The sequence below is a fragment of the Pteronotus mesoamericanus genome, unplaced genomic scaffold, assembly GCF_021234165.1.
Source record: "Pteronotus mesoamericanus isolate MK-2021 breed Mesoamerican mustached bat unplaced genomic scaffold, CSHL_Meso_final contig_74, whole genome shotgun sequence".
In the NCBI taxonomy this organism is placed as follows: domain Eukaryota; kingdom Metazoa; phylum Chordata; class Mammalia; order Chiroptera; family Mormoopidae; genus Pteronotus; species Pteronotus mesoamericanus.
Window position 1 is genome coordinate 9355024 of NW_026555247.1, and position 23319 is coordinate 9378342.

Sequence of the window (23319 nt, forward strand, 5' to 3'; positions counted from 1 at the left end):
CCCGCCCCTGGAATCAACAGATTGCTGCAGAAGTGCACAGAACAGCTCCAGGCCTCCAGGCGTACCCTTTCGGAAGACTGCGCCTCCTGCTTCCGGCCTCCTCCGGAGGAACACCTGAGCTCAGGGCACTCCCTCTTGGAAGCCAGCTCCCCTGCTGGGAGGGGCCCCAGCCACATGGAGAGGCCCACAGCCAGTATCAATTGGCAGCCCTGTGGGGGAGCCATCTTGGGCGTGTGTCCCAGCCCAGTCACACCCTGGATGACATCACAGGCAGCAGAGGCAGCCCTGCGAAGGCCAGTCCACACAAGAGAACCACAGAGTCACAAGAGAGAGTAAAATGTTGTTTTAAGCTGCTGCGCTGGTGTGGTTTGCTCTGCTGAGATAGGTAACTGATATTTGTAAATGCAGAGTTCAAAGAAGCAAGATGCATCTTGCTCTCCAGTGCAGAATAACAAAGTGTGGGACGTAACTCTGGCTGAGTGGGAACAGGACTGCTTAGCACAGGTGATGACATCGGCCTTTTAGTGGGTTTTGACTCCAAAACTGGCCTTAGTTTTTAGGCCTCTTTTTGATGCTCAAGACAGAAAATTTAGAAAAGGAAAATTCGTTTTAATATAGCTTCACCCCAACATGTGTTTCACACAGACCTTATTTTTTAAACAGAGTTTATTGTATTTAATACATTATAAAATTTGAAAAACTGTAGGAAAGCAGCAGACTCAAACTGGTGCAACTCTAACAAGTAATAATTCTGGCCCCTTTGCAAAACTGATCAGTTTAAAAACAAAGTAACGTTCACATCTGTGAGGCGGACAAAAAAGTGTGACTTCTGTACAAACTACATTTAAAATTTCATGTCTAATGTCTTTCGAATGCAATGTGCTCATGAGTTTTTCTGAAGTCCTGCCTGGTCCCAGCCTAAAGAGAGACATGAAACCTCCATATGCAAAGATACTGAGTCAAGGTGTGTTTTTTTTTTAAAAAAAAAAAAAAAAGGAAAAAAGAAAGACAAAGGAAAAAGAAACAATGGATGGCTGTTGGCAATGGAAACCGTAAGGACACGTCCTCACTGCTCATGGCTTGTTTATCGGTCAGAGGCCTCAGGAGGCCCAGGACACTTCACGGCCATCACAGCACCATCTGTAGCTACCACTTTTTTTCTTTTTCTTTTTTTTTTTTTTTTTTTTTTTGCATTTCCTACCTTTTGACATATATATATATTTATATATTTTTTACACCTTGAGGATATCACTATTCCAATTGTTCCCATATGAGTACAGATGTGGTCTCTATCAGATATAAATGCGTCTTGTATTCAATTTTAGGTCCAGGACTTGTTTGCTGTCCCAACTGCACATAAATGTCCCTTTTTGTGGTTTGCGTTATTGGTTGTATATTTTTTTTTCCTTTTTGCATAAGAAATATGTCCATTTAGTCCAGAGGTTCTTGCTTTATCCGGATGACGGAGGGTCCGCGGGGCGTCCGCCTCAGTTCCCGCCGCAGGACATATTCGCTGAACTGAGACGAGTCCACTCCTCCCCCACAGGAGCCCACGATTTCAAATCCTCTTTGCTGCAACCTCTCGAGGACCTGTGAGGGGCCAAGACAAGCATCCGGTTAGGGGCGAGGTGTGTCCTTTGGCCCCATCAACAGCCCAAAGTTTGTCCCAAAGTTTGAGATCATGCACAGCTCTGGCTGAGCTTCTACAACCCCTAAGTCTCTTGAAGTTTCTGCTTTCAAGCGAAGACTGAATTAAAGGGCAGGAAGGAAGGGAGTGAATGTTTCTAACATCTAAAATGTGCCTTTACATGCTTGCTTTCCATGTGCCAAGTTCACCAAATCATTACAAACTCCTGGCATAATGGGTGCTATTAGCCCATTTCATAGATAAGAAAACTGAGGCGCATGGTAAGTGATGGAGTTGGGTTTCCAGCTCAGGTCTGTTTGGCCTCAAATCCTATGTTTTTTGCGATGTGGAACACTACTTTCTCTGGGGGAAAAAAGGCTCACATTTCAAAGCTCCTTTGCTACTAAAATATATTCTATGAGGTGAAGAAAAGTCAGTGATATTATTTGAATTTACTCAGTCAGTGATTCACGCTCAACTCATTCACTCTTAACTCTGCCATTGTTCAAGTTTCCCAATACTGAGTAATATATTTCAGCTTGGAAGATTGATGTCATTGCAAAAGCAGAACAAACTGAAGACAAATGAGGTTTACCTACAAGTTTTCAAGTTCATGGCATTTCAAATAGGTTTATTGCCTTGTGTGCACATTCAGGGAGGCAAAAATACATGTAATGGTGATATATTAAAACACATATCCAAAATAAATTCTAAATGTCCATACAAACATGAACCACCTAATCTATTCTGTAATGAATCAAATACCTAATGCCTAAAAAAATCCCTGGGTTTGTCACTACATGTCTGATACTCTTAAATGCTGGAAACAGTTCCTACAGCTCTTAGGCAAAAATATAGAAAACTGAACTAGAGCATTCTGTTTCTTTAGGAATCCAACAAATATTAGACTTGCAAGAGTTCTCTGCCAGGATTCTGGATATAATTAAATTGCTTCTATGCCACTTTAAAGGAAAGATGGCTCAATCATAACTTGAAAAAATATATCTGGCTCAATTTTTTTTTGAATGATGTGAAATGTTACCAAATAACTTTCAAAATATAGTCAATGTAAAGTGAATTCTTACTGTTTTTAAAAATTATTATTCTTTTTTGGTCACCTACTTTTATATGAACTATGATCTGCTATCTTGCCAAACAGCTAACTAGATAAGATTAAAAAACAAGAGTAAGCTTTCTGAAAATTAAAACTTCAAATGCTGGTAAATTTTTTAAAAAGTCCTCAAGAGAGAAAAAAATGAACTTTCTACACTGTATTTCTCTGTTTCTGGAGACAAATTCATAATGTATGCACACCAGACAACAAAAGGACCAGATGAAGAAGACACACCCGAAGTTCAAAATCAAGATGGGCTTTGGTGAATAAAAGGTGAAGAACACCTCACTAGAAGGAGTTTTCCCCAGTAGAGGCAGGAATGTAGTCTGTTGACAAGAAAAACCCCCGTTTGCTGGGCCAAACCACCTCAAAAAAGATTCTTTGCCATGATGAGGAGAGGAATTACAAAGGTAGAGGAAACTCTGAACAATAAAGAACTGAACTCTGATATCTTTTGTCTTTCAGTGTTGTTGCAGTTGCTAAATTGCTAAAAAGGAAATCCCAAAGCTTTCTTCCCTGGGGGTTAAATATGCATAATACAATAATTTTTTAATATGATCCAACATTACCTTGGATGTGGTCAAAGCTTATTCCAACAGAACGCAAGTAGCTTATGCTTTCTGGCCATTATTTTTTAAATACCAACTTAAAAGTTCCTCAAAGTTAGCAATCATTTGAGAACATTAAAATCACCCCATGGGGTCTCAGGACTCAAGTGCCTTGTCTCGAAGCCTGTGAAGGCCTAGAGGACAGTGCCTAGTTCTTGGTCAGTGGAGCAGGAAGCTAGAGTGGGTCAGGGTCGTGTCCTGCGATGACATGCGTCCAGGTGAAAATCTCCACATGCGCTCAGACTTGAATGACGGGGAAACTTGTCAGGTACATGATTTTATGACACTTATTCAATGGCCCAAAGGTGGACTGAGGCTTTGTGGGGGAAAGAGGGAGCCCTGGAGAAGCAATGAAATGCTGCCCTGGCTCTGAACAGCTGGCTCTGCCCCTCCCTCTGGAGAGGAGAGGAGGGCGAGGCAGGGTGCGTGGGAGGGGCGGGGCTGTCCGCAAGGCCCGGCTCCGGGACGCTGCCCGGGGCGCTGTGGGGGGCACCTCCGGGCCTGGAGGACCTGGCAGCCTGGGAGTGTGTGACCGCCTCTAGCATGCCCTAGGCCCAGTTTCTGCCAACAGTTACTGCTGTCCTGCTCTCAAACATCTGTTCATCCATTTAAACAATTATAAACAGTTGTGGAATACTCGTCAAGAAGCAGAATGATAGAGTGGGTGCTTCTAGTCCTGGTGCGCCCCGGTTGCCGGTTTGATCCCTTGTGCGGGCACATATAGGAATCAACCAATGAATGCACAGATGGACGGAACAACAAATCAGTGTTTCTGTTTCTCTCTCTCTCTCTCTCCCCCTTTCTCTCTAAAATCAATAAAAAATATATATTATTTAAAAAAATGACAGTAACAACAAATTTTAGTCATCTTTGGCTTCTGTCTTACAACCTGCAGCCATCATCAGAAAAGCTCGTTAGCTCTACAATCGAGAGAGTCAGAATCGGACACTGCTCAGCTCTTGCTTGGCCCACAGCTTTCTAACTGGCTCCCTTCCTTCCACCGTCTTCCACCTGCTGCTGGAGTATTCATTTTCAAATACGAGTTGCATCATGCCACTCTTTTACTCAAAATCCTCAAATGGCTTTCCATTTACTCACACCAGCAAATGAACCCAAACCAAAAGAAACCAAAACCAAAAGTCGCGGCGTGCTTACCACCCTGGAGGAAGCAATCCACAGTCTGCCCCTGGCCACTGTGGCCTCGTGTCTTAGCACTCCCCGTCCCGGCCTTACTCTCTTCAAGCCCCACCGGCCTTCCTGATACCCCTCCATATCCCAAACATACTCCTACCTCGGCGCCTTCCGAACTTGCTGGTAACTGCTGGAATCGTCGATCCCAGTTGTCCTCTTCTCACTACCTGACCAACATTTGTGTTGGTTACTATTTGCACCCTCCAACTCTACCCCCATAATGTAAGTTCTATGAAAATGGAGCTGTTGACTGTTTTCGTCTTTTCTATCTCCAGTGCTCAAACCAGCACCTGGCACATGGTAGATATTCAATAAATATCTGTGGAATGATTGAATGAATGCTGTAGGGGGTGAACAGGTTTAACGACCCAACAGAAGTGTTACCACAGGAGAGTTTCCCAGCTCTGGAGGACAGGCACCGCGTGAAGGCAAGGTTAAGTGACAGCATGAAGAGTGACATTTGATGCCACACAGTGTATGACAATGCTATACCTGGACTGAGTTGAGGTGACAGTAGCCATTCAGTGGAAACCTAATGACGTGCGTTGAGTCGTGATTCCAGCCTGCGTTGACAGAGTTACACATCACATCACCAATCTCTGGAAACACTTCTTCTATCAAGGATTTGTCACCGCTGAGTGTGATCCTTTCTCCGAGGTCTGGGGCAACACGCACCACTAGGCACTCACAGGGCCTTGAAAAGCGACCAGTTTCTCTGTCCTGCTTCCATCTTTCCATCTCCAACAACATGGGCTGAAGCTGGAAATATTTTGCCTCTTCATATAACAAAGTATAGTCCTGAAAAACAAACAAACATATTTCACAGTGCAAAATACAAACATGAAGTACCAAAAAGGCCTACATATGAGAGGTGAATTTTTCACCTCTGTTATCTTAATAATTAAATCTGGGGTATAAATTTTTCACTTATAACACATTTGTACAGACTCAGTTTGCCTTCCCTCACTCATTCAATTCATTTGTTCAGCGATTAGAAAACGAGCTGAGTATTAAGGGCCAGGTGAGCCCTTAATAATAAAATTTCTAAGTGCTTCATGTGAATGAAGTCCTATAATCCCCATAACTGCCTAGTGACTTGGGAATCATTATTATTCTCAGTTTGCAGATGAGAAAACTGGGACTGAAAAGATGAACTCAAGACTCTTCTCTTTTTGTACAGAAATGTCTCTGAGAATTTAAAGTCTGACTGTGTTGGTGGGAACTCACTTTATATCTTCTCCAATGAAACACCAACATCAGCTGAGGTGAAGGAGACACAGCTGTGCGCCTCTCTCCGGAAGCCTGACCCCCGTTCACTGGAAGCCTGTACTCCTGCTCACCTTTGGTGGCAACACCAGAACTTTTTGCAGAAGAGTTGGGGGCAGCGTGACGTCAGAAGTGGGGCTGGAGAGGTGGTGGGTGGGCGCCTGGAGGCCACGCTGCTTCCCCCTAAACTTGGGTGTTGATCTGTGATGTGCGGGGGAGGATCATGGAGACATGGGGGCTGACTCACTGCCCTTGGCCACCGATCCGTGCTGCCGTCATCAAGTGAGAGAGGCAAACGACATCGGGCCTTGGCCCCTCCAGGACGGAGGTGCAGAGAAGGAAACAAGTCCATTTCTGAAAGCGCTATCATCCCATCTCTGGGCATGGCTTCTTTTTCTCTTGCCTTTAAAAATCTGTTTGAGTTAAAGCAGGAATCTAGCAAACAGGTATTAAAACACACACACAAGCCACTGAAGGGGAGAACAAAGCAGGATGAGGGGGAGGCAGCAACTCAGGAACAATGTTATCGTGCAGGTCAATATTATGTCTAAACGTAGCTATGGCCACAATCATCTCTGGGTGTGAGGTAAGTGGATGCTTGTCCAGACATGTCGACTGAGAACACTGTAATCACCTGACACAGGCATTTCTGCCTCCGTCCTCGGGCAGGAGCTGGCAGGCGGTGCCTGGTGCCTGCAGGAGGGTGGGTGCCGGACGCCCGGGCCTCAGTGCTGTCGGAGGCCTCTGCCTTCTGTGTGGGGGGAGCACGGGGGCAGGATGACCACAGGGGAGCTGTTTTTATTAGGCACTTTGCTCCTTCTCTTGCAAATCAAGCAGCGGCATTATGATGTCCAGAGGAAACAGCGCGGAAAGATGAGAAAGCACCAGTGGGCCTCTAGCTGGCTCATCCACTTTCTTTAGTGAGAAACTTGGGCCAGGTGGAAGTGCTATCATTGATACTCATCAGCATGAATGGGCTGCTGCCTTATTCTGTCTTTTCCTAGCAACTCCATTATACAGGAGTCTTCGTTTCCCACAGGAGGGCAGCCCATTGCTCTGATCATCTTCATGTCACATATTGCTCCCTGCTGAGCCTCCTGACCCACAGGAGGCACTGTTTGGTTTGAGGACTTGCGAACTAGGCTGAGGTGTGGCCATTCTTAAGACAGAGTAGGGAGGAGGAGACTGCAGGTTCCTCCTGGTCGACGTAAGGCCCCCCACTGTGGCGGTCTTGCTGTCTTTGAAGTACGACTGTGAGATGCTGACCTCAATATTTTACTTATCAAGACGATAGCTCTCAAGGAGATTTAAAAACAGCATTGAAATTATACAAGCAACAGAAGTGAGAACCCCTGCCACTGCCTTGTATTTTCCTATGAGATTTAATTACAAATTTTAGCATAAGGAGGACTTGGACTCCAGTGAAAATATGCCTCGTCTTCCTAGAGTCATCAAGTCCTCAAATCATAAAGATGCTTAGATCAGTTTTCTTGACCAGTCTTGGCCCTGTGGAGGAAGTCTTTCCAACACGTCTGAGTAGTGGTCATTCAGCCTCTGACTGAATACTTCCAGGGATGGGAAGCTTACCACCTTACAAGGCACAACATGTATTCTGCAGCTCTGATTGCTGTAAATGTTTTCATTAAAATGACCTGAATTTCCCTGTAACTCCAACCTATTTGTTATAATTCTTTCCTCTGGGGTTTCAATGATCTTAATCTTTCTTTGATATGTTAACCCTTTAAACATTTGAAGACAACTGTTATGTTAACATTATTCATGGTGAAAATACACAATCTTTTCTGGTCCTTTTCATTTGTTATGACACGTAACATGTATTTGACATTGTCAATATGTTTCCTAAAACCCAGACCAGAACTGATGTGATCACATTTTCGATGTGATCTAATGAGTACATTGTAGAACCTGTGCTGGCTGGACACTCGAACCACTTTTAATGTAGCCTGTATTAGTTGAGTATGGCTGCTGTAACAATGACCACAAATGTCATTGTTACATGTCATTGTTACATGTCATTGGCTTAAAACAACACACATTTATTATCTTATGGTTCTAGAAGCCAGAAGTCAAAAATGGGTCAATTAGGCTGTGTTTCTCCTGGAAGCTCTGGGGAAGAATCCATTTCCTTGCCTTCCGCAGCTTCCAGAGGCTTCCTGCACTCCTCGGCTTATGGTCCCGCATCACTCCTACCTCTGTTGTCATATCTCTTCTCTTACTCTGACCCCTCTGCCTCCTTCTTTCACTCATAAGAACCCTGTGAGGACACTGGGTGGGCCTGGATTATCCAGGATAATCTCCCTATCTCAAGATTCTTAATTTTATCATATTTGCAAAATCCCTTTTGCCATGTAAGGTGACATATTTGTAGCTTCCAGGACCGAGGGCATGAACATCTTTGGAGGCCATCATTCTGCCGAACACACAGCATAAGGCTGCACTAGCTTTCTTGGAGTCCCATTACTCTCTTCACATTTTGCTTATAGTGAAATCCCTACACCTTTTTCACAGGAGCTGGTATTGAGCTAAGTCTTCCTCATTCAGCTTTTGTAAAAAAATTTAAACCTCCATTATTTATCCTTTTATTTTTTAAAAATTAATTTTTCAATTACAGTTCACATACAATATTACCTCTCTTTAAATTTCATATCATAGGCTCTGAATTTGTTCTGATGTATTGAGAAAAATGCGGATTCTCATGGTATGTTCTAGGATTCCCTCTCTTTTTTGTGTCCTTTCGAACTGGATGTTCTGTTTCTGTATGTGAATCATTTCTTAAAGTACTGAGAGGACGGGGCTATACACAGGACTTTGTTCAGACTGATGCTCAGGTAGTAAATTAAGACTCTGGATTTTGGCTGTTCAAGCAGTTATAAAACCTGTAATTCTAAGATCATCCAGCCCATAATTGTGGCCTTTGCTAGATGTCTTGTTGAAATGCCATGTGTTTGGGTGGGACTCCCAGGGAAAGGCTGGAGGTTGTGGGCGGGCCCGAGTCTCCATACTGCCCAGAGACTCTCCTTAATGAGTTAGGGCTCAAGTCTCCTATCTGTGAAGTACATTAAAGGGGCATCTAACCCTGATATTCTGTGAGTCTATGCCCATGACAATGCCCTGATCTACCTATTTTTCTCGCATAACCCAAAGGCGATGCGGTTAACAGGACTTGGGGCTACAAGCCCCCCTAGGCCGACTCTGAATCTCCACCACCACCTCTTCCCCTCTGAGTTCACAAACACACGTGTGATAATCCACTCTGACGTCTGGCCATGGACTGACAAGAGTGCCTCCCTATGGAGCGCTGTTCATGTTCATCGTGATCTGCTTTTGGAAAATTACAGAAACACTGGCCCTTACTAGACTTTTGGCCCTGCTCAGTGATCTCGCAAGGATCCTGCTAGTCGTCATTAAAGTGAAGGTTTAAAAGGGATCCCCCAAGGTCATCCTGCTCTTGGGACGTAACCTCCTGGGCCTACCCTGGATCTCCTTCAAGCCATCAGGGGTTGGTTTTCCTGGGCTCCATTTCTTCCTTTCCCACACTGTTCTGTCAGGTCTGTGCTCGGGGGAGCAGACACTAGCGAACAGCTGAGCACATGAGCTTCGCTCGGCCCTCACCTTCCGCGCTGACTTGCCTCCAAGCATCGGCCAGCTCGAGAACCGAAAAAGGTCCCTGTTGTTGCTGTTACCATTTTCTGCGCAGTTAAGCACAGGCTGGCCATTCATTTTCTTGGCAGGCTCCTTTGTGTTCGGCTTTCTCGTCTTTCTACTGTGCGCCTCCAGCCGGGGCTCCTCAGAGAACTCCCTGCAGAACAGACTCGGTCCCCGAGGCCGCTTTCTTTAGAAACCCCATCCTCCTTTCCCTCCTCAATCAGGATCGTTTCACTTTATTGTCTGAATCCCATATTTCTAAGAGTTTATCATGTTTCCTTTCAGATTTTCTGGCCTCGTGCTCATTTCTTTCTGGCCTCTGAATCTTTTGAAATCGTCTTTCCTGAAGCCTCGCTTCTCATCTGACAATGCCCACCATTCCTTTCTCTGGCTTCTACAAACTCTAGCTGACTCGGTTCTTACACTGAAGGTACAAGGGGGAGATGAGCAGGAGTTTATGAGGCAGGAGGAGGTTTGGCCCCAGTTCGTCTTTTGAAGGAAATGAATCCAAAGCATCCACGTTTGCTTTTAGCAAAGCAACTCCAGGATGTTCTGGATGCCATCACTTTTCTCTGTTCCCATGCCAACTTAATCTTCTCTAGTTAAGAAAGCCATCACCTATATTTCTTGCTTAGCCTCGTATCCAGCTAAAGGGAAATAGGCTATTCACACACCAATTATCATGTTTGAATAATTTTCAAATCCTAGAAAACATATTTTTAAAATAATTATTTTTTTTTTTTGAGATTTACAATGGTTTTTCGAGGCAGAAGGATCAATATCTCATTTTACAGATGAATAAATTGAGCTTCCCCAAGACCCTGGAGATAGATACATGGAACAAGAAGGTAAATACGGGTGGACTCCAAACTGCAAATGGGCCACAGTTCAAAGCTTATCTCTTGATTAAACATTTGGAATACAGAAAGCATTTTCCCTAGAAAGAGAAAAGTGATATATTTACACACACACAGTATTGTTTTCCTATTGCTGCTGTAAGAAATTACCACAAGTTCGGTAGCCTAAAACACCACACATTTCTTCTCTTACAGTTTTGGGAGTCGGAAATCAGAAACGGGTCCCCCAGAGCCAGAGTCGAGGCGTCGGCAGCACTGCCTTCCCTCTGGAGGCTCCAGGGGAGAACCTGTTTCCTTGCCTTTTCCAGCTCCCTGGGGATGCCCACCTTTTGTCTCGCGGCCGGCAATCACCTCCCTTCCTTCACCACGTCTTCTTGTCTGACTCTGCCCCTCCGCCCTCCCTCTTTCACTCCTAAGGACCCTGGTGATTCCACAGGATATGCTCCCATCGCCAGACCCTTAACTTAATCACCCCAGCAAGGCCCCTTTTGCAACGTGACATATTCACAGGTTCTGGGGATTAGGAGATGGACGCCTTTGGGGGCCACAATTCAGCTTATCACACAGCGTTTCTAGCTCTGCAACAGTTCAAAGGCTTATTTAACTCCTAATGTACCTGAAGTTTTATATAATAGTTGACGGGTCCTTACACTCAAAAGGCAACTCAACCACTCATTTTAAGATCTGTTCACGCACCAGATGGCATGCTGGGCACTGCAGGTACAAAGAGGGCTGAATGTATCCAAGTCCTCCCAGGAGCTCTAGCAGCTCCTCTCCTACCCCTGCTCGGGGCCGTGGGTCCTGCTCCGGGGCCCCTGGACAGTGCTTGCTTCCCCGGAAGGCAGAGTACATATAGGGTCTGGCGGAAGTAACGCCTGCTTGAGCGTGGTTGGTAGGGTAATAATAAGGGTGTAATAATTTATAGTTTTAATTTGTCATATGTGTGCTTGAGTGTGATTTGCTATGTTACAGAATTATATGCTTATGATTTTATAATAAAAGATTTTGTAATAAAAAAGAGGCCACTTTTTTTGTGCTGGACCCTGTACATATTAGGGAAGCTGCCAAGAAGAGGCATCAAGAAAATGAGGGGAAATGAAAAGATTTTATATTTTACGTGTCAAAAATAGCATTCCATTAGCGGTCATCTTAGAAAAAACAGACCTCTGCAGGACTGACTTTCCTTTAAGGGCTTTTGTGAGTGGGAGGTGAGCCACCAGAGCTTTTCAGCGTTCGCCTGTCCACTGGCACCCACTTCCAGCTTTTCTCAGCTGCTCTTGTTTTTCTGGGGCCATGATACCCAGCCCAAGACACACCCTGATGGTTATTAAAGGAAACGGAAGCAGGAACAAAGTGCTCTTTCTCTCTACAAGCAGTCTCCAGCCCCACCCTCCGAATCTTGTAGAGAAAGGTTAAAAGTATGCTCGGGCGATAATGACGAGGTGCTGATGGCAGAGCCGAAGACAGATCGCTCTGCATCTTGAGGCCACTCTCTGGCTTGGCAGGTCACCTGGACACTGTGCTGCGGGAATTGGGCCTGACGGGCAGGGCGTGGTGAGGGCAGGGGCTGGCGCTGCCTGGGATGGTGCTGGGGCTGCAGGAGGGATGGGGCTGGCTGCGGCGGCTAGTCTCGTCTCCGAGGGAGAGAAGCGGCCTGGGCGGGAGGGCGAGGAGCGCAGTCTATGCACCAGGGACACGCTCCTAGGTGGCAGCGGCAGACTGTGGGCTGCAGCAAATGTTCTACGTGGGCACGCTCTCAGTTCCCAGAGAAGCAGAAATTTCCTGGGGGTCCACCCAGCTCGCCACGCTGCCTCCTCTGAGAGAGCTCGACCGTCAGGAGTGGGAACCTAGAAGCCACGTCACTGCTGATTGACTACAACGGAAGCACTGGAGCCAACCTGGGCCGATCAGGGGGCCTCTCTGCAGAGCCAAGAAAGGAGAGAGACCCTGGGCATCGCCAGCCAGAGCCGCGTGAAGGGCAGTGCTTGCTTTAGGAGCCCATACACTTTCACGACCAAGGTCTGCAGAGCCGCCCTGCTGTTTCCACTCCAGAGAACGTTCCCACTAGTTCCATGAAATAATCTAGTGTTCTTCCCATAAATGCCGCCTTCCTCTTTCCCTTTAGTTACACTGCTGGTCTTCAGCTGGACGTTATCTTGACCTAGAGGACATTTTGGCAGTGTCTGGAGACATTCTGGGCTGTCATAACTGGGAAGGGGTGCTATGGCACCTGGCGGGCAGAGGCCAGCGATGCCACTCCACGGCTTACGATGCACACAGCACAGCCACAAAGAATTTACGTCCCACCACAAAGAATTATTTGGCTCAAAATGTTAACAGCGCAAAGTAAGAAGCCGACCTTGACAGAGATTCTTTCTACTGCAACCTAAGGAACACGTCAGTCACCCTGATCGAACCCTGGTCAGTCCTGGCAACATTAATGGTGGTTCGACCACATGTATTTGCTAATGTGATGTAACGTAAGGCACACAGTATCACTACAGGTATATTCTCCCCAAAATGTTCAACTTAACCCCATCGGTCCTCAGATATAGCTTAAAGCTTACAGGAAACTACAGGATGGAGTAATGGACTAAACGACATATCACAAGGCAATCATGCAAATCCGGGTGCTGGGTCGTTCTGAAGGGCGATTGGCACTATCTCTTCAGCAAGTCGGCATCATATGAAAAGAGACTATGGTGGATAACAAAAGGGAGGGGCATCCCTGGATTCAAATGTGGTCTTGGATCAGATACCAACTTTGAAAAGCCACCTATATGTAAAGGACATTTTGGGGTACACAAGAGAAATTTGACTATGGTTACAATATTAGAGGAAATAAAATTTTATTAAAATAAAAAATGTAGAGATTATTGTCTGAAATAAGCATCCACAATTCAGAAGGCTAAGCACTGAGCTTTTAAGACTGGCAAACTCTGAGTGGGGGAACTATGAAGTTAAAACTTTTTTCTTTTACTTGTCTATTTTCAAATTTTTTGCAATGCACATATAGGAGGGGGGACCCGAAAAAACAAAATTATCTTCTGGAGGGTGGGCCCCTTCTAGTACAGAAGGGTGAGTGTTTTAGGGACCCATCTGTGTCAGTGTACCGGCTGGGGTTGTTGTGAGAGGCTGTGTTTGGCTTCAGTGAATTTTTTTTGAAGACTTAAAGTATTTGCTCATTTCATACTGGGTGACTTACGAGCACATGTGCCCACACTGCACTGAGTGTTCAGCAGTTTTTGACCAAAAACTGGCATGACTACTATGCCCCACCATTCCTATTCACCCAATCTTGCACCAAGTCACTTTTTATGTTGTTTCCCTGGATTAAAAAAAAAAAGTTCTCAGAGGGAAACAGTTTGCCAATGTGGAAGAGGTGAAACAAAAAATGGTGCTAAAAGGCATCAAGATCGATGAGTTAAAAACTGTTTTGAACAGTGGAAAAACCACCTCAATAGGTGTATTGCAACAGATGGAGAATACTTTGAAGGTGACTGAAGTTTAAACATTAAAGAATACATACACAATTTTTTATAAATAAGTTCCGGGTTTTTTGGGTCCCCCCTCATAATTCTCTATTATTAAAAGTTTATTTAAAATAACTAATAGACTTTCAAACTCAAACCAGGGAGAGGTAATGTGGGGGCTGCCTGCCAGCAATAGAAATGTTTCTATATCTAGGAAGGGTGGGCATTCATCCAGAGACCACAAAAGGTGCTAGAAACCTGGGGGACACTTTCCAAATTATTATGTTCAGAATAAAAGGCTAAAGCGAGAATTTTGTGGTTCTCCATCAAAAAGGGAACCAGAGCTTTGGACTCCTGGAGTACTGGGAATTATAACTCTGTGTGTGTGTGTGTGTGTGTGTGTGTGCATGTGCGTAAGCAGAAAATACAAGTAACAATGAACCAATCAGTATAATTTCGGAGGAGGGGGAATTAAAGGAAGATGGAGACACAGTCATATCCATAATAAAACACTGCAGAGAAGTTCTACAATAGCTTATCTAGAGAACAGATTCCAACAGCTTTTAGTGGGCTCAGGGCACAGGCAGCTGCCACTCAAATGGGCTTCTGAAATACGAAATTATCTAAATTGTTAAATGGATATCTAGCTCAGTCAGCACATTTGCAGAATGAGATTCTGAGGCGTAGGATGCTGTGATTTCGAGATGTCATGCATTTGCTCAACCCAGCATTAAATAGCTGGAGAGGGAAGCAGGTAATCAAAGACCACTCTCCCAAGCAAATTCAGTGGAAGAGTCTCTTCACCTGCCAAATGCTATCTATGCCCCTTTTCCAAGGTCAGGAAATAAACTCCGATGAGGAAGAAAGAACCTACTGCATTGCTCAGGGACAGGCAGATTTCAGAGCGCATCTGTGAGCCTGTATTTGTGATTCCTACACACTGGCTGATGCTGTAGGTGCAATTCCACCACCAGCCACAAGGGCCGACAGGCTGCCTCAGCTCCACCAGGTTCCAGATCACCCAGTAATTTATAGCCTGTCACCCAGAGTTTCCGTGGGAAACATTTCAGGGCCCTGGGATACGTGAGTTTCATCTGACATGCTTTCTATCTTCTGTCTGCCTGATGTTCTTTCCTTGGCCTTTATTTGTCACTCAGGCTCATCATATTCATTATCATTACTAAACTGCCTTATGCCTAGTCTGGCTTAGGTTTGCCAGTACCCACCCTGATTCTCTGTGGTCACAAACATTATATTTGTAATTATTCATCTCTGTTGTTTAGGGAAGAGCATCAGGCAGATAGAACTGTCTGTCCTGAAGAGGGCTAGAACACAGTGTGTTTGAGGATCCAAGAGACGTTCTGCCGGGCATTGTCCGTAGGGTAAGAGTCAGGTGAGGCGGGCAGAGGCTGGAGCCTCCTGCGTCTTGTGGGCTCTGAAAGGGTGAGCTGCTTAGTTTCGTAAGCAAAGGGTAGCCCCTGCAGAGTTTTAAGCAGAGCGAGTTAGATATACTTTCTTTTTAAAATGCATTCCTTGGTGAGGGACAGGGTGGGAGATGGAGGAGGGAGTGAGGGAGAAGGGTGTGGCTCTAAGAGCAACAGGAGGGATCCTGGTGATGGTGGAAACGTTAGGGACCTCAACTGTGTCAATGTCAATATCCAAGCTGTGATGAATTATAATTTTGCAGGGAACAGGGTAACATAGGATCTCTATTATTTTTCTTTTTTAAAAGATTTTATTTATTTTTAGAGAGAGGGGAAGGGAGGGGGAAAGAGAGGGAGAGAAACATTGATGTGTGAGACAAACATCGATCGGTTGCCTCTTGCAAGCCCCCAGCTGGGGACCTGGCCTGCAACCTAGGCATGGGCCCTGACTGGGAATCGAACCGGTGAACCTTCAGTTCGACCTTTCAGTTCGCAGGACAACGCCCAACCCACTGAGACACACCTGTCAGAGCGCTGTCTGCTATTTCTTACAACTGCATGAGAATGACAATAACCTCAAAATAAAAGTTTAATTGAAAAAAACTGTCTCCTGTTCTCAACATGAAGAGTGTATGAGAGGGGGTAAGGGCGGGAGAGGGGAGACCAATTATGAAGCGACTCCAGGTCATCCAGGAGCTGCTGGGTCTTGGACTAGGGAGGGGGATGAGAGGAGCAGATTGATTCAAGACGTATCTTGAAGGTGCTATGGACAGACTCACTGATGGATCTCCTGTGGGAGGTGAAGAAGAGGAAAAAGTACAGAATGGCTCACAGGTTCCTGCCTGCAGCAGGCAGGTGGATTCTGGCATATTTTACTGAGACAAGACATGAAGGAAGAGGAGCAGGTGTCATGGTGTGGCAGCGGTGAAGGCGAGGCCAGTTCATGTTGGGGCGGCTAAAGTTTAAGGAGCCAATGAACTACGTACGCAGGTGGAGATTCGGAATGGCCATTTGAAAATGCAATCACCTTAAAACATAACTAAAAGTGAAATTTCCCTCCTTATCCCCTTCCCAACTCCAAGGCCTTCCTTCTAGGAAAACATGAGAGAGTCAGAGACCATTAGCCACCTCCCTTGCCTCCACATCGCACCTTTCCTCTCTGCTCACTTAATTGCTCTCCCACACAGGAAAAAGTCCAGACCTGATTGGTGAATGGCTGACATGGGCGACACCAGGTTAGGGGGGCCCAAGTCCCTGCCCACGTACAGCTGGCCCTTTCCAGACGCCTTGGGTCTCCAGGTGGGGCCAGTGCCTACTTGTTAGAAACAGTCCTTTCTTCCCAGCCCTCTGTTCCACCTGCAGCTAGTGTGCAAAGCGGCCTGCTGTTCTCAGCTATGCAACAGGTTGATGGAGCAGCCTCAGGCCCTGCCGTCTCAATGCAGCCGGCTCTCTCTGCAGTCCTGCTTGAGCAGGTGTGTCCCCAGGTTTTAGACGAGGACTGAGGGTGAGAGGCCTTCGCTTTGGTCTTTGTATAAGAGGCTTGCTGGATGAATAAAGTGGCATGAGGGGAAGGAAAGAGGTCTGAATGTTGGCCTCTGAATGGAAAGAAACAGTATACAGTCCAGGGATCCCCAACCCCTGGGCCACGGACCAGCCCCGGTCTGCGGCTTGTTAGTAACTGGGCCGCACAGCAGGAGGTGAGCAGGCGGTGTGCAAGCAGAGCTTCACTCACACTGCTGCCTGGGCACCTCCTGTCCCCCATTCCCAACTTCCGTCCCCCGTCAGGGGAAAAATCGTCTTCCGTGAAACCGGTCCCTGGTGCCAAAAAGGTAGGGACAACTGGACATGGTTCACTAAAGATTACCCTTGAAAACCTTCCAAGAGGTAATCCAAGAGGCGTCATATTAGAAATGGACCCTCAGTACATTTTCCTTCCTGAGTTGGAAGAGATCATCACTGATGAAGCAGTGGACTTTAACTTGGGAGCCACATGGCACAAACCAACTTCACACGTCTTTTAATCCTGGAATCGTGCTCAGCACCGTGAGACGCATGCTCTTTGAGGGGCTCTGGGACCTGTCACTGACTGGGGAGCAGCGGGGTCGCGAGTCTTACTCATGCTCATTCCAGGGGCTGCACATGCTAGTTGCAGTTACTTTCTCTTCTTTTCTTGCCCACTGTACATAGTTGTTTTCATGTAAGGTAAAGGTGTACATGATATAACTCTTCTATACTTTTTTCCATTTGGCTAATCATCCTTTCTTTTTGCTCAAAATCCTGAACAAGAGGATCAATGAGAGGTTTCCTGAGCCCCTAATTGATTTGGGATCTATTCTTTCAGACCTTTTTCATGTATTTATACATAAATGTACATACTTTTTACATAAATAGGAACATACTCTACATATTCTGAACTTAATATTTTCACTGAATGATAAAATTTTGGTGATTTTTGCCCCCACACATCAACAGATATAGAGCTACTACATTCTTTTAAACTATTCCATAGTATGGATATTCTATAATACTTATAACCATCTGCCATTGTAGAACATTTTTTAGCTGTGTCCAGTTTTTACTATTGCAAATATGAGTGCAATAAGCATCCTATGTACATATATTTTTGCATATTTATGTGAACATGTCTAGAAGATAAATTAACAGATAAGCAATTGCTAGATCAAAGAGTATGTATGTTCAAAAATTTGAAAATGACTGCTGAATTGCCATGAAAAATATTTAATTTTTCACTCCCACCCATACTGTAAGTTTCCCAAGACTATATTATCAATTAATTTTTTTTTGTTTTTGCCAATCTGATTGGATTAAAAAGAGGTATCTCATTTAAGATTTGTTTCTCTGATACTAGAAAGATTGAATATCTTTTCAAATGGTTATTGGCAATTTCAATATTTGTCTTTAGGAAATTTTTGCTATATCTAAAAGTGTTTTCATCAGGTTTTTCGCATGTTTCTCGTAGACTTTTCGGAGCTCTTTTATGATTGATATTGACCTTCTGTTGCAAATATTTCTTCCAGTCTGACACTTGTCTTTTATTAATATATCGTATCTTTAATTTAAAAAAATGTTTGAAGGATGCCTTCTGGGTATTAAGCCTTGCTTAGGTAGGCCCTCTCTGCCTCAAAATTATACTTTCAGAAATTCCTTTATATTTTTTCAGTTACTTTTATAGCTTTAACTTTTATGTTTATTTTCTAGAATACTTGTGAATTTATGAGATAGGACTCTGACTTTACATTTTTTCCAAATGTCTTGATGTTTATTGGCTCAATACCAATTACCAATTATTTCTTTCTTTTCCCACCTTTATAATATATCAAATTCCTAAATGCACACATCTGTCCCCGGACCCCGTCCTCCACTGATGGATTTGTAAATTTCAGCCCTGTCAGGACCACACTGTTTAATGGCTATCGTCCTATAGTATGTTTCGACACCTGGTAGAACACAGTCACCACTGCCTACGACTACTACCACTATTACCATTTACAATAATTGATTTAGCTGTTCTGAAGCATTTTTTATTTTACACAAACCTTATAAATGAATCAAATCTCATTTTAAAAAATATCTGTGACTAAAATGGGCTTGCATTGGACAGGTAGAGTGGTTTGGGGACAGCTGACACCTTAACAATATTGAGGCTTCCCATCCAGGGACACAGACTGTCCCTTCATTCAGTCAACTCTTCTTTTATCCTTGTACATAGACGTTTGCAGTTTTCTTAATCAGGCTTTGCGTTTTTCTTGTTAGGTTTATTCCTAGGTGTTATAGTTTTTGTTGTTACTGTGAGTGGTATATTTTTTTCCATTATATCTTATAATCGGCTCTTGCTATTTTACAGGAAAGCTATTGATTATAATATATTGACCCTGAATTTGATGCTTTAATGAGTTCTTTATTAGTTCTACTAGTATTCAGTTGATTCTTTAGAAACTTCTATTTAGAGAAGTATTGACAGCTGCATTTGATTACATTTTTGTGTATTCCCTTTAATTAACACTTTCTATTTGTTCTTCTTATCTGATTCCATTGCCTATGCTGATATTTGCCAGCATAATGTGGGACTAACTTTAACAGTAGGTACTAACTTTAAAGAGAGAAATTCTAAAATTTTATTGCTAAGTATAATGTTTCCTTTAAATCTCTCAGAGAAAATATCTTTATCAAGCTAAGGAGATTTTCTTTTATTCTCTCATTAGGACATCAGAAATAAGCTATGAATGTAACCAACTTATTTTCAATGGGTCAAAATGAATTTTAATTCAGTTCTTTAAATAAAAAGCAGTCCTCTTGCTCATGTAAAACTTTAATGACCATGTATTCTATTTCATGAAGAAAGTATAATGAAGTCAGAGACCTCTGGTGCCATTCGAGTTGGTATATGTTAAAAATGTAGAATTAGAAATATTTGTGGAGGGGGAGTACATCAAAACAAATCATATATTTATGCTATTGGTAATTTAACATGAATCCCTCACCTTGAAATCATCGGGAATGAGGAGTTTTGATGTTCGTAGAAAATTCAAGATATATCTGAACATCTGTCCATCTCTGTCAATGAAATAGTGCTGTTTGAGACTGTCCAAAACAATGGGCTCTGTACCATCAAAAAGTCTTCCGATTCTGTGATAGAAAAGAGGGAACAGTGAAGACAATTAGAATCAATTGTTCAGCCACTAAAACTAAGAGCTACCATTTTGTGTCACTGTCAATGGTAGCAGTTTTGAAGATGGCAAGCAGGAAAAATTACCCTTTAAGTAGTTACGGTTCTTTGCGAAGTACTGGTCCCTGCTTGATAAATATCTCAGGACCAGCAATTCAAAATAGTCACAGGCTTTCTCAAGTAAATTCTTTCATTCACTGTCTTTTATCTGAAAAGAAAATGTTCCTGACATGGTGATTATGGCTTCCACTATAATGGAAGATCAATTCTTTCCCCCTGTATTACTTAAAACAGCCTTTTCTATACTTAAAAATGTTATTGTTCCAAACTGCCTTTTAAATGAATTTGGAAAAAAAAAATCAATTTTGTTTTTAAGAATCTGTTTTCTGAGCTTTCCCACCCATGAAACCCAAACTTTCCAAAAATAAAGATATGCCTATATGCTAACATCTACATTTAGTTAGAAAAAAGAGCCCTGGCTGGTGTGGCTCAGTGGATTGAGTGCCAGACTGCGAACCAAAGTTTGCTTCCCAGTCAGGGCACATGCCTGGGTTGTGGGCCAGCTCCCCAGTAGGGGGTGGGCAAGAGGCAACCACACATTTATATTTCCCTCTCTTTCTCCCTTCCTTCCCCTCTCTCTAAAAAGAAATAAATAAAATCTTAAAAATAAAACCTCTGCATATATATTAAAAAAAAGAATAACTGAAAAATATCACTCATCTAGGAGAATGTATTTTCCATGAAAAATATACAGTCTAATTTCTTAGGTCTCACCAAAAATCATTTGTAACGGCCAGGCATCATTATAAAAAACACATATTTGACCATCCCAAAAATATGATTAAAAAATACATCAGACTGCCCAAAAAATATGACCTAGGTTCTGGAATTTAAGTGACTATGCGTAACTTTTAAAAACTGCAATCCGTATGTTTTTCCCATTTGTAGAATAAACATTTGAACAGTGTGCTATATAGTTAAAGTGTATTGCATTCATTATCATTTAACCCTTTAAAGAAGGCTGAACTTAGACACTTTAGTATATATTCAGTTAACAGAAAGTGGTCACATCTATACTAGGAGCAAGTAAAGGACTGGCTAATGATTATTAATTATAAAAAATAAATAAAAATAAAATAAATTTTTAAAAGGTGCTTTTTTGCTTTTCATTAACAGTGTAGGTAGAAAAAAATTGTGACATGTTTTAATGAAAAACTTTTGTGGAACTCATATCTTTGATTTGAAATATCATTTTATTGCTTGGAAGATGATTTTGAAATCATACATTTCTACGGTTATGTTGAAATGGGACAGATGTAATGGTAGATCAATAATTCCACCGCTGTTAAAATACAACAAACAAACAGGAAAGCTGCTCCCCTCTCTCCCTCCCAAGAAAGGCATGTGAATTTCTGTTTCAATAAATATCTTTCAAGATAATCAGAAAAATCATGTCCTACTTGAAAGTAAATGCAAAGAAGAAAGGAACTAATTATGATCGGGTCACATATATTTTTCTCAGCTAATGTACTTCATCCGACTTTCCATGAATTGAGGATGATTAACCAGGGTGTGGGTCACAGCCGTCCCAGGATTGCTGCAATGCATTCTACCTCGTCACTCATTCCTCATTAACACATCAATCAAACAGTAGGCTACATGAAAAAGAGGCAGTGAAACTAAAATACACTTAGTCACTTATTTATAGTGTTTCCAGGATGAGAAAGAATGAGAATGGTTTGACTATTATTAAAGCATTTTACACTTTACTGTGAATAACATAAATTTACATTTACAGGGGAAGAAAAGGGAGCTATATTTATTAAGTGTTTTCCAGATACCTTGCACTATCCTAAGAATTTTATATATCTAACAAAATCTCCTTTTAACAATGAAGAAATAGGCTCAAAATGATGAATAACTTGCCCAACTAGTTAAGTAGCACGGGGGATTTGTGCATGGTCTGTTTGATCTTAAAGGGGCCTCCCAACAATGACTGGAATGAAAAGAATTACCACTTCCTAATGAAAGCTTTTGGTCTAGCGTTTTTATTTCTATCTTATATTTGTTCAGCAGGAGCTTTATAATGAAACCCAAGCATGTATAATGATTATTATTATGGTCTGAAAAAATTAGTATCAGTGATTGTAAATCACCTTAGTAAATACATAAAAAGTAAGTATTTTATTCTTAAATAAATCTCACGCTTTTTAAACTTACATGCCCATTTCCAAAATTTAAACTTGGATGTACACTGACACACAATGAGTGATTAGTAAAGCTCTGTGGAGCGAACAAGTGAAGCAGGGACTGGGTGTGGAGTGGAACGAGGCTTGGCCAGTTACTAGCTGTAATCTGGGTGAAATAAATTCTCTGTGAGACCATTTCTGTTATAAAATTGCCTATTTCTTCTATAAAATTACACTAACTTTTCCTTGGAGTTGATGAAAAGAGCAAATATGTTCATGGCTGCTCACAAAGAGGACAGTAACAGAAGGTATTCCAAAGTAAACAAAAATTTCTATGAAATCAGTTTTTAGAAGACTGCAGGCACAAAAAAGGAGTGAGATTTAAGGAGTAAAACAATCTTGATTGAAGTGTATTGTTGTCCTTTTCTAAGGTAGGAGAGACATGCCATTCAGGATGCCAAAAGAAAACAAAACAAAAACCACCTCTGCAGATGGAGGAACTTGGGCATAGTTGCACTCAGAAGCACCTTCACATCTTAGATGAAATGGGAAAGGGAAAGAGGAGGGAAAGCTGAAAAAAGGCCCCAAGCAATGGGTGGCGGGGCGGGGGACAGAGAGGTGGCTGAGGCCTCTGAGCAAGGCAGTGGGAGAAGTGGAGACTCCAGGCTTAATCATCCAAAGCAAAAGGGGGCAAGAAGCTGAGGAGGAAAGACTGGACTCCACCAGGCAGATAAGAACCCCCAGCCGCGCAGCTTTCCCCGTGTGCGGAGCTGGGAGGGCCCGGAACTTGCACAGGCCCTGGGACCTTCATCGTGAGCTCCCTGGCAGGAGGGGAAGAAGCGCTTGGTGGACGGGAAGGCCGAAGATGGCGGGAAAGCCCTCCTGGCCTCCTGCTCAGGGAAGAAAGAGCTGTGTGGGCAACAGGGGAGCTGAGGGGGAACCCGCTGGGAGGAGAAGAGGGGAAAGGCTCGGAAAGGAAGAGCCCAAGGGCAGTGGCTGATGCACATTCCTGATTCAGGGGACAGACCTCTTGGAGAAGAAAGAGTCCCCATATTTGAGGCAACAAATGTTAGGAATAATAAAAGAAAACACAGTGGTGCCGATCTTCAATTTTCTTTTCGCCAATTTTAAAGGCATGAATGTTTGGAGTCCCAAAAACAATGTGGAAGGACAAGGCTGTGTCAATGATCGTAAAAAGGTGGCCCAGGTCAGTTCTG

General features: G+C 43.3%; 1 protein-coding gene across 2 annotated transcripts in view; it reads right to left on the reverse strand.

The window, feature by feature from the left end:
- Nucleotides 1-670: 670 nt before the first annotated feature.
- The window catches only part of KCTD1 (potassium channel tetramerization domain containing 1), an 87270-nt gene continuing 64621 nt past the window's right edge, over nucleotides 671-23319 (reverse strand). For both annotated transcript variants that reach the window (XM_054583482.1, XM_054583481.1), the window contains exons 3-5: nucleotides 19729-19873; nucleotides 5033-5338; nucleotides 671-1590 (exon numbers count right to left, since the gene is read on the reverse strand). In XM_054583482.1, the coding sequence (XP_054439457.1) occupies nucleotides 1432-1590; nucleotides 5033-5338; nucleotides 19729-19873 (610 nt within the window). In that variant the 3' untranslated portion in view covers nucleotides 671-1431. The remainder of the gene's footprint in view (nucleotides 1591-5032; nucleotides 5339-19728; nucleotides 19874-23319) is intronic.